This window comes from Lytechinus variegatus, chromosome 5, assembly GCF_018143015.1.
Source record: "Lytechinus variegatus isolate NC3 chromosome 5, Lvar_3.0, whole genome shotgun sequence".
Classification (NCBI taxonomy): Eukaryota; Metazoa; Echinodermata; class Echinoidea; order Temnopleuroida; family Toxopneustidae; genus Lytechinus; species Lytechinus variegatus.
In genome coordinates this window covers 7,546,431-7,558,587 of record NC_054744.1, presented here as the reverse complement: position 1 = coordinate 7,558,587, position 12,157 = coordinate 7,546,431, and the positions used below count along the sequence as shown (strand labels likewise).

The following is a 12,157-nucleotide window of genomic DNA, read 5'->3' as shown; positions in this document are numbered from 1 at the left end:
CATACCTGCGCTTCATTTCAAATATTGATAGAAGAAATTTTAATTGCAATCAAAGTCTTGCATATCATAAAAGGTTGAAATGCATGTTTTATATAGGTACAAATAATTGCTCTGGTTTCTTTCAAAGCATGGAAGTTATGAGAAAAACACCAGAACTTTGAATGTCATTATGTCAAAATGGTGTTCTGGAGACCAGCCAAAGTTTGTGCCAGTTTGTAAAATCACTGACGATTTACCCAACATTTTGGGGAACCAAAAAAACATTCACCAAATGGTTTCTATTATATAAAAATATCTATAATTTCACAGGAGACACATTATCTGTGATAGGAAACCAATGATGAACAGCACGGTCTCTTACACATTAATCAGCTACATAATTCTTCACCTATAATTTCTGGATATAAGAAAAATGTCCAAACAGATTCTGGTGAAGTAAAAGGGGTTTTCGCCAAAGTAGGGTTCTATTGCCATATTGTCACACTCTACATTTTATCAACAACGACTGGGATCACAATGAAATACTGAATGTACAGTATTATCTACATCTTAATTTAAAAAAAAAATTGGAACTTATCCACCGTGAGATCATTCCTTAGCTGGAGTGTTTCTGTGCAATGGTCAGGAAGTCATCGACATCCTCTATGGAGCCCATGACAACAGGACATCGCTGATGAATGGCCGTTGGTTGGATGTCCAGAATCCTATCCAGACCGGCGATAGCCTTCCCTCCAGCCTTTTCAATGACGTATGCCATCGGGTTGCACTCGTAAAGCAGCCTCAGCTGAGGAAAGATTGAGACAACACATGCTTTATTGTCATATCGTCAGAAGAAAAAATGGATTATGACAGTCTGAGTAACAAATTGTATAATTTTGGGAAGGTAGGAAATTGTTTAGAAGATTAGAAGAGTTTAACAAGGCTAGAGTTATATTTCTCTTAGTACATGATATGAAAATGGAATACCGGTAATTCAAAAGAGTGTATTATTTGACAGGGGTTTGAGGCCTGGAACCTTGAACCCCTTTACAATATTTAGGGGCAAACATGGTTCCTATGTTTAGGGATATCTTATAAAATGTAAGATCCATGTTTAGGGGTTTGTCATAAATTCTTGACCTTTTCTACAGCAATTCAGATATTTTTTCAGTCAAACTTCAAGCAATATTTTGTAGCCATGTAAAGAGCTTTCTCATAATATGCAGAGTGGTATTAGAGGATTTGTCATAAAAACAAACATTTTCTTTTGCACCTTTTTGGATATTTCTTTCCTCAACCCCCCCCCCCAAAAAAAAAAATTCATGACCGTTTGACACACAGGTTTTGGGGAAATCACTTGTTTACTCATTTAAATAACATGCAAAACAATATATAGAAATTTTTTGTGAAAAAGTTACCTATTTATGCAAAAACCCTGTGTAATGTATATTTGGAAGCCCCCCCCCCACTTCCTCGGGGGTTCTCTACAAGGAATAAAGCTTATGCATTGACATGATCACGCTGCATTCTTAGAGGCTGAGGCCATGCGTTGGTGACCTGCAACTGGTAAATTTCTGAAAACTCTGCATTCCTATATCCTCTGAGGGAGGGCGCTATGACATTATATGCATAAAGTCCATGAATACTACAGACTATTCACCTTTCCCTTGGGACTCTTCTTGTGGGCAGGGTACATGAAGATGCCTCCATATTTAAGTGTTCTGTGCATGTCCGCTACCATAGATCCAATGTATCGAGCACCATACGGAGCCTTACCATCCTACATTAATAAAAAACAATGAAACAAACAACATTTCAAAGGTTATATGAAAAAAAGTACCGGTAGCTGCAAAATACAGTTAATATCAAGCAGTCAAGTCATGTGATCATCTCATGATAAAAAAAGGGAACCAATTCAGAAACACTAACTACAAGAATTTACCCCATCATTTTTAATATCATGATTTTTTTTTCAAAGCTACAATTAATCTTCAAGCAGATTTTCTCTTTACTTTTACATATAAAATATATCACAGAAGAAATGTATTTCTACTTGAGTATTCTTTAATCTTGTGACTGAAAAGAAAAATCCTTATAATCACTACCAACAGCTTTAAGTGCATCATAACAAAAGATGAATGAATGAATAAACATTAAAAAACTGTCTTATACTGTAGATCAATAAATGACAAATAATCTAATAAGTGCATCATCACATGAATTATGGATGCATATTCTCCCAAAAAAACTGTATACCCTGAAAAATAATGTTTTTGTCACATTTTCGAATAGGAAAACAAGGTAAGGTTTTATATTTTGGGGTAAATATTACATTAACCATAACTGAGCAGACTAAATGAAGACCCACCTCAGGGAATTTCTTTGACTTGACGTATTCTTTGATGCTTTCATCCCAGTACATGGCGTATCCTTCGTTGATACTGAAGATCTTTCCTCTAGGTTTGATCTTCATGTCACGATCTGTCAACACAAATTCTCCAATCGCCTGCAAATACAACATAGGGTACATAGGCTGCATGTTAACTTTTAATACTAGGTACCGAAATTCAATATGCTACGACTGCATTTTGTATCTTACTTTTTATAGCCATGTCAGGTCAGGTCTAGTTGTTTGATCTGCTACTGGTAACCTGTAACCCAGTACAACCTGTCTCAGGGTTGAGCTGCCGGCGGCTAAACTGGCACTGGCATCAGTACCAGTCCAAGGCTGGTGAGGTGGGTGATGAGGCACCCTGATGGAAACAGATACAAGAGTCATCACAGGGAGTGGGCTCAGGAGAGCCATTGGCAGCCATCTAGCAGGGCAGGAAGAGCTCATCATCCTTGACTGGAAGGCTTCCTACGAGACTGAAACTCCAAACAATAGAGCTGCACCTGCTGGGGACGTTTCTGCATTTGTTGGACATTGAGCGTCCCTGATGGAAACAAAAACAAGATTTATCAAAGGGTGCTGGCTCAAGGGAGCCAGTAGCAGCCATCTAGCAGGGCAGGAAGAGCTCATCATCCTTGACTGGAAGGCTTCCTACGAGACTGAAACTCAAACAATAGAGTTGCACCTGCTGGGGACATTTCTGCACTTGTTGGACATTAAGCGTCCCTGATGGAAACAAAAACAAGATTTATCAAAGGGTGCTGGCTCAAGTGAGCCATTGGCGGCCATCTAGCAGGGCAGGAAGAGCTCATCATCCTTGACTGCAAGTCTTCCTAGGAGACTGAAACTCCAAAAAACAAAGCCGCACCAACCAGGAGTGTCTTACACATGGTAGTTTCTGCACCTGGGGCCTGTTGCAAAAACGTTACTATTATGGTAATTTTGCCTTCCAGCAGTAACTACCATGGTAACATGACCAAACAGCCAATCACAATCAAGGATTTGATTGTTACTAAAGACACCATTCATGGCAAAGTTACCACAATAGTAGTAACTTTTCATGCAACGGGGCCCTGTTGGACATTGAGCGTCAGTAGGTGAGAGGGCGGAGAACTGCCTGCACATCCCTTTTTCACTCATGTGCAGCTCAGGCATACAGGTCGCCAAATAACAAAGTAGGCACCTCTTAGTACCTAACCAACTCATCTCCAAGCCCCGTTAGACCATCACGATGAAGAGAAGATGACGAGGACAGGCGACAGGATGCTGCTGGCAGTTCATAGCCATGACCCTCCATGCAGGCCTTTGTAGGGTGGTGGTCTTTCACAGTATATAGAAGTAGATGTGCCCAACTGTACAAGGCAAAAGGACTTTAAAACCAACATAGCAGCTGCCATCCAGTAAAAGGAGAGAAAGAAACAAAACCCCTCTTCACTTTCCTTCCCATCCCATGTAGCAGCTGTGACCAATAGTGCACATTACAAACTGGTCTTCACTCTTACATAAGGACACACCTCAGCAGCTGACCTGTCCGTCTAGTCATCTGTCGCATCGGCAGGAGATTCTGTTAAAATACACTTTGCTGCATGAAATAGTGCTGTCACAACTGGAGGTTTTAGCCAATTTTTTTCCAAAATTATTTTTTGATTTCACGATCCACCATAGGAAGCGCAAGGTGGCTTACTAGTGGGCCATGGACCATTGCGATGTTCTTAACAAAGTGATAGTACCGCAGTCCCTCTACTACAGTTATTTGGTTAACTTTTAAGCGGCTCATCTGGGCTCATCAAGTGTCTGTTAAAATATTTCTGTGTTACTGCAACAGTTATTTTTGTCTATGCATTTGAATTGTTTGTTGAATTCATTTGTTTTACATTGTATGCTTGATACTGTATCTGTTGAATAAACTAATGATATTAATAAAAAGACTGATTAGTTTAAACATGCCACTGACATAAATGGGCATAATACTAAACTTAAATGTGCATAAAGAGTATTACAAGTGAGGTTTTCAAATGTCTAAATCAGTAGTGGAAGATTTCTTACGGGATCCAGCTGGAATCCGTTGACGCCATTTCCTGTACTGAGTACAACCATGGTGGCGCTACCGTAGAGGGCATAACCAGCAGCAACCATTTGTCGGCCAGGTTGAAGATAATCCTTCTCTGTCACAGCGCCCTCACTTGTCTGTAAAGAAACAATGTTGTGGAAATATATTGATGAACAGATGAAGAAAATCATTTAACCACTTTACCATCAAATAAATCAAAGAACTTGTGCATATTGCAAATGAAAGAAGCTGCTCCCTCTTTTTGTCAGAAATGCCACATCATTCTAATCATTTAAATCTAAATTGTGCAAAATACTTCCTCTCGACAATTGTCTTAGTCATAAATTTTTGTAATCTTGATATTTTGGTACATTTTGTAATTCTTTGGAGCTTCTTTTTTCTTTCTAAAACTCTTTTCCATATTGCATATTTGTTATTGTATGTAATGTTTTCATTCTATTTCAGATTTTTGCATACTTGTACTATCAAAATTGTGTTGTTTTGCAGGGTCCCTAAGTTGTAACTCAGTTTGCTACTGAAAGGGCTACCCTGTGGAAACAAAACCTGAATAAATACAATAAATAAATCGGATAACATTCTTATTTTCCAACTGATATTGTACAACAATATGAATAACCACATTTTCAAATAGATGTTGTTTTCGTTATCATGAGGTAGCCAGGAACTACATGTATATGTAAGTTGAGGCTTTGCCACTTTGGTTTGTATTATTTTCCTGTTTTTCCTCTTTACATGCTAAATTGAATTTCCATGTTTTGGCTCTGTCCACAGATATCAAAATTAGTTATATCCTTTGAAAAGCTGAACTTCTGGTTCTTAATCATTGTTGCAAACATCATTTAAAGATCTAATACTGTGTTCAGTAACTCAGGATTTATTGATCTTCACAGGGCCCGTACTAAAATAGTCCGTACAAAACCTTTTAAGTAACAACATAGCAGAGCCACGCTACTTTTATGATCACCCATTCAAATACTCGGCAGATAAGGGATGGCGCTGGTCTGGTGCTGATAAAAATTAAATAACATGCTATCATTCAAGTGGTTCTATAAATTACAAGGCTACACTGGCATTATGGGTCAGAAAATTGGCCAGGTATGAGTAGTTGAGGACTCTAGATGACGCTATTGGTTCATATCTGCTTTAAAGCATGGGGAAAGAACACAGTATACATAATAATAAACATTCAATTTAAACATGAATTTCGACATCATAGTTTCCCATCATATAACCCACAGTTTATAGTCTGTGGCCTATACAGGCAATATGTCCATGGTAGTGACACGACATTTGCTCCTGCGACAATTGCTCCAGGCTTAATTTTGTAGCATTAGGTTTAATAGGGTTTTATGTTATGGTTAGGGAAGGGTATAGTGTTTAACCCAGGGTTGAAGTTGGTCATTTGATTAGTAAGTGGAAATTAGAGCAGAGCGATTGCTGCCGGAGTAAATGTCATGGAACCGTCCAAAGTAGCAAGAGAAGAGGAAAAAAGGATCCAAGGTCTTGTTGAAAACAAATAATCAACTACACAAATTTAATCCTAAAGAAGAGACTCATATACAATTACAAACCTTCTTCCAAATACCAAAGATGGAACCGATCGAAACGAGACAATCAATGTTTGACGAGCCGTCCAAGGGGTCGAAAGCCACGATGTACTTCCCCTGCTTCTCTGTCTCCACCTCGATCATGTTCTCGTTCTCCTCCGAGATGAGGGCACATGTTGTGTAGGAGCCCTTCAGTGCATTGATGAAGAGATCGTTTGAGATCACGTCCAGCTTCTTCTGTTCATCTCCGGTCGTGTTCACCGAACCTTGGATACCGTACCTGAGAAAAGAGAGAATTCATTGCTAAAAGTTTGCATAAGTATAACAATATAAACCTCTATTCAAACTACATGTAGATGTATCCAACAATTATTTTGTCCTTTAGATCTACTCCTTGTGAAATGAATAGTTTTAAAGAGAAATTCCAGTAGTTGCAGTAAACACTGATTTCATGAGAAAGTCTGTAAAACAAGGCTTAATTGTCAGTATATCATCGAGGATCTATATCTGGTACAGTTACATACACTGAACATTGTGAAATCTTGAAATCTACGCTGAAAAATGTTCACACCGGAGATCCCCAACACAGATGAGCGCACGTGGGACAGTTTATAATTATTGCTTTGAATGTCGGGCCCGACGCTCTACCCGAATCCTGTGCTTATTTGCTGATTTCTCAGCAATTACACAATTTCTTCCAGAATCCTTTGGCACATACATTTTATTAAAATACAAACAGACACTTTGGTGGTCATTTCATTGGATTCTGTACAAACTCATTTTTATATCGTTACCAAAACTAGCATTTATCTTTAAATATCAATAATTTTCTTGAAAAAATATGTTCAGGTCATATGTAAGAAAATACAAAGCACCAAATATGTTAGACAGAAATAACCATCGTTTCTGGGGATTTAATAAACAATTTCTGACAACACATTTCAGCGGAACAACCAAACTTTCTGTCTAGCTCATAGGCCTAAAAGTCTATATAATTGTTCGCATTTTCATTAACTTCTGAGGCATAACACAACACAAATAGCAAATATTGCTATTTGTGCAATGCCAATCATATGGTCAAAATTTCTCATTTGGTAAAATTATCAAAAGAATTAAAGAGGCATCCTCTGCAACGAGTATGAGCATGACGAGGCATAGCTGAGTTGAATATAGACAGCTGGCATCCGTCAGTTTCGAGGAGTTTTTTAACACTTTTTTTTAAATTTCTCCTCGTACACAGACGGCTCGCTATCGTGCAGCCACCATTAGGGGACTTGCAATGCAAAATCCCCCCGTCGGGGCTCTTCTATTTTTGTCTTTAATGAATAAAAATTTCGAAAATTAACGCGACCAAAATGCAAATTTATATTTCCTCTTGGCATTAATTGCCAAAAAACAGAGAAAAATGAACTTGAAAGGAACAAAAACAGTGACTTAGCTCGGCTGTCACGCAAATTCACTTCCCCGTTTTATCCGATCTTAAGTACATAAACATATGGCCATTGAGTCCCCTGTACAGATCGCGCTAGAACTTCGGTCTCTGTATTTGGTGAGTGAAGCCAACGGAGTTCAGCTGAACAACCAACAAAACAGAGACCGAAGCTGGTCTAAGATGAATACAGAACAGAGCAGAAATCTCTCTTTCATCTTGTCCCATCACACTCATGCCCCGGACTTATGTCTAATTTCATTAAAGATCATGTACATGTATTGTAATACTAAATACTAACAGTACACTAAACAGTCAATTGCGTGTACTCACAGGCGTGAAATGCCGGCCTTTCTTACTGCTGATGAAATGGCTTTGATGGCAGTGAGCAGTGAATTAAGCAATGTCGTGAGCTCTCCAGTTGCTTCGGGAAAACGTCTTTGCTCGGCAAGAACAAAGCTTGTCAACGTTACAAAATCAGTCTGCACCCCTTGGGAAGACATGATGACGAAGATTACTTTAAAACTCGCAGTAAATTGAGATCAATCTATAGAAATGTAACGTTAGATAGCAGCCAGCATCCACACACACATGAATGTCGCGTGAAGGACAATTGTATTGATGCAAACTCGCGGCGCATAATGCACGTAGCTCATGCTCATCGCAAAATTTATGGGCTCGTCACGCTAAGCCAATCAGCTTCGAGTATGAGGACACACCTCCAGGACCGGCTGAAAACATACCACTATATCTCTCCACTATTTTTTCCACTGATTCGTGGAATATTTTCCCAAACTCTTAGAATATTTCTGGTATTTTCTGAGCCATCCAGCATAGATATAAATATTTGTGCTGATTGACCTGCGACCGATGCCGTGAATAATACGTGTGAGAAATTAGATACTGGCCCAAAATCACCAATTTTGAGGATAACCGGAGCCGGAGTGAAATACGGGTGTATAGAGTAAGAAATTAAGCTATTTTTCTTCCTCGTTATATTTTTTCTATAAATATTTGCAATAAATAACTTTTTATCTCACCTTTGCCTCTAGGAGTATCCGAGCGAGTTAACGGTCCCGAAGTTCGGGTAGGTGGAGTGGAGCCTGCACGAACTTCGCTCGAGGTAGACCCGGGGGAGCATTCTATTGACATTTTCATTTTAAAGTTGTCAGATCTGACGAATTTTCTTGATTCTTATTGGCCGAGGGACAATGTTACTATGGTAACTGTCGGATAAAACTCCTTTCATGAAAGATTCTCCTGCCGTCAAGTCATCGATCGTAAAATTACACTGACTGTGACTCGCATATTGTTGTTTTAGTTTTCATTGCTATTCATATATATAAAATAGGAACTTATTCATTTTTACTACACTTGAATCATGGTAATGCTTATTATGTAACTCACACAGAGTGACATGTGAGGGCTCACATGCCCAAGAGCAAGAGAGAAAAACTTCCCTTTTGTGAATTCTGACCCCCCCCCCTCCCACGTCACTCTTTCGTATATTCCTCTATTTTATATATTTTACTTTGAAGGTTGAATAGATAATGATAATCAATAATAATTATGATAATAATAGTAATAATAATAGAATAATAATAACAATGATAATTAATAATAACAAAAAATAATATTCAAAATATTAATAATAATAACAATAATCTACGGGTAGGTTGTCATTACATCAACAAACCTCATTATCATTCATAGCAATTAGCAAAAGGGAAATTCATGTGATGGGAGGACTCGTCACGCTCCAATAGAGGACCACACCCTGAGGTGTTAGAATTACACCCTAGAGATTGAATATAGCACCAAAGAGTGTAAATGTAACAACCGAAGGTGTTGTAATAACACCTATAGGTGTTAAACTAACACTGTCAATTTAACACCGGTGTAAAATAAGTGGTGTGGTCCTCTATGTACACCGGTTAACACCACTGTTTTTGCTGTGAGAGACGTAGTTAAGCGCTATATAAAAATGATTATCATATCTCTAACTACATGTATATCCAAGAAAACGTTTTAAAACTGTATAAATGTCATGGGCGTTGCTGGACATTCTAAAATATTTGATATTTTTACTTCGCATTTATTATACGACCAACTGGTCTATTGCCAACTCATCCACCCATGATCATGGTTAAGTCTTCATTAAGTCTAATGCAATTCGGTTCATCAACATTTCTTCTAATTAACTGCCATTTGGTACAATAACCATTTGGTCCAATAATCACTTCGTTTAAATCACCAGTTCGTCTATGATCATTTCGTCCCATAACCAATTGGTCTAGTACCCATTACATTTTCATTAATTTGACCCAATTAACACTTAGTCCATGGAGCTCTGTTAATAGCTCTATGCTTAGTCCAATGATGGCCTTTAGACCATGTGGACAAACTGATGGTAGACCAAATGATGGTAGACGAGTAGGTAATATGGACGAAATGACATTAGATCATTTGGAATAAACCTATTATACTTTACTTTGGAGACCCCCAATGTTAGAAATTGGAACTGATTTTTTTATGAATATGGCAACAAGACATATCTGAAAAAAAAACTTCTTTTGCGATACATTTTTCTTTATCCTGCATCAATCAACAAATCACTAAGTAAGTGAGTTATTATGTTAGCAAGTACGTAAGTAAGTAAATGAATATTAAATAAACAAATAAATGATTGAATGAATGAATAAATATATAAATAAATACATTAATGTGTTAGCAGAGGGGCTGGACTGTGGAAAGAAACGTATGCAAGCGAATTGGATATGCCCATTTGCAAGTTTGCCATGGGCCTCGTCTTACAAAGAGTTGCGATTGATCTGATCAGCCACAACTATGGAAAGCCAGCAACGCCCACATCTAAAATGCATGTTCAAAATATTAACTTACTATGATGATTATTCATACAGTCCCTGTTTTCTTGACAATTCAGTAAGCTTATCTTTGTTTTCAAAGGATATGTGCAAATTTCCTAAAGAAAAAAATATATTGACGGATTCCCATAATACTTGAGGTTGACCGAATCAATCGTCAGGGGCGGATCCAGCTTTCGCTTATGGGGGGGGGGAGGAATTACCCATATTTTCCCCCGACGATCGGCCGCTCGAAGTTGATTTTTATTTCTTTCTTTGAAGGGGTAGTCCTATCGTTCTTAGCTTTATTCTCACAAAACATAAATAAATAATAATCTCATATAAGCCCTAATTGAATAATACGAGCGCGAAACGCAATCTAATTTTTAAAGGAAATTTCATGTATTTTGTCCTGAAAATTGAACATTCTGAGCAATGATTGTGATCATGAAAAAAATGTACCTATATAGGCCGTAAAACAATTTTTATTAAATGCTTCAATTATCCGGTTCTTAGGCCTTAATATCAAACAATTTCGAGCTCTCATTAATATTAGATTGATAAATAAGGCAACAGTTTCATGAATTCCTAATAATGAAATTGTCCCTTTTTCAGAATGGAATATCGATATCGACAAGTTTCATCTCGCGCTTAGGAAGAGGAATAGGAAAATAGTGGTTACACTACTTGATGCGCATATCCTCCTATGCAGAGCTAATCGGCCGTTGATGGAGTGCAGGAGAATGTCTTGATGCGCGCAGTTGCGGTGAACCAACGGAATGCGGTGCCACTCGAGTATAGGCCTGTGGGGATCGGGCCGGCCGTTACGAGGCCGTAAATTAAAACACGGGTATATACCTCCTTCGCATTTTTCTTCCTGTTTTTCAGCTTATCTCTCAAGTTAAAAAGCTTTTTTTTGCCAAAAATTAGGGGGGAGCCGGCTCGCCCTCCCCCCCCCCCCCCCCGCCTTGGATCCGCGCCTAATCATAACTCTTTGTAAGACCAGGGGCCCGTTGCAGAAAGAGTTGTGTTTAAACGCAAGTCAAAAAATCAATCGCAAGTCCCAAATGCGCGCTGTTGATTGGTTGAAAATCAAGTTGCGCGTGATTTTTAGAGTTGCGATTGATTGCAACTCTTTCTGCAACGGGCCCCAGGCCCAAATCGTATTTGCAGGATGGGTCAGAAGTTGTCTACTTGAATACTTGACATTGTAGGCACAATATCCTTCCTTCACAACAATGATCATAATTGCATAACCCTTTTGTAAGGTTCATTAGCTTCCTTTTCTCTTTATCCTTATGTCCACTGATTAATTCTTCCTTCCGTTGACACGCTTTTAGATACCTTTCAGTTTGGCAACAATACAGTTCAAAACTGTTTTATACATGTGCTTCCAACATCATTTTATAAACAAAAAGTGCAAAACATTTTCATACACATGTACTTCCAATATCATTTCATAAAATATAAACTGATTTAATTCAAATTCATTTAAATGCGGTTCCGTAATTAAAACAATTTATATGACGCAAGATAAGGATCACGGCCCTGGGAAGCGGAGGGGGGGTGCTAGGGGTGCTTCAGCTGCCCATAGGCGGCGGAAGCGGGGGGGGGGGGAGGGGGGACAGGTCCCCCAAAAAATTTGAGGTGGGGGGACGATCCCCCCCAAAAAAATTTTAGTTGAAACCTTTTTTTTTTTGCTTGTCAATTTTGAAATTATGGTGGACCCCTCTTAAAAATGTCTCCCCCCCTAAAATTTAGGTTGATGACCTTTTTTTCTTTTTTTTTTGCTTGTCAATTTTTTGTACATGTGTCCATCACAAAATTTCAGGTAGACCCCCTCTAATTTTTTGGGCTTCCGCCGCCAATGAGCAG

General features: G+C 38.5%; 1 protein-coding gene across 1 annotated transcript; it reads right to left on the bottom strand.

The window, feature by feature from the left end:
• Window positions 1-462: 462 nt before the first annotated feature.
• LOC121415180 (fructose-1,6-bisphosphatase 1-like) lies at window positions 463-8,032 on the bottom strand. The gene is made up of 6 exons (XM_041608326.1): window positions 7,752-8,032; window positions 6,014-6,269; window positions 4,418-4,558; window positions 2,348-2,485; window positions 1,640-1,759; window positions 463-784 (listed from the first exon to the last, which is right to left on the bottom strand). Exons 1-6 carry the CDS (start codon window positions 7,919-7,921, stop codon window positions 596-598), a joined length of 1,014 nt encoding a protein of 337 aa, XP_041464260.1. The 5' UTR covers window positions 7,922-8,032; the 3' UTR covers window positions 463-595.
• Window positions 8,033-12,157: the final 4,125 nt, after the last annotated feature.

Bases quoted from the DNA above. Each gene is read 5' to 3' on its own strand.
- LOC121415180 (XM_041608326.1), bottom strand. From the start codon at position 7,921: ATGTCTTCCCAAGGGGTGCAGACTGATTTTGTAACGTTGACAAGCTTT. The intron at 6,270-7,751 runs GTGAGTACACGC...CTCTTTTCTCAG, and splicing joins AAGGCCGGCATTTCACGCCT to GTACGGTATCCAAGGTTCGG. The intron at 4,559-6,013 runs GTTTGTAATTGT...GTTTCTTTACAG, and splicing joins TCTTTGGTATTTGGAAGAAG to ACAAGTGAGGGCGCTGTGAC.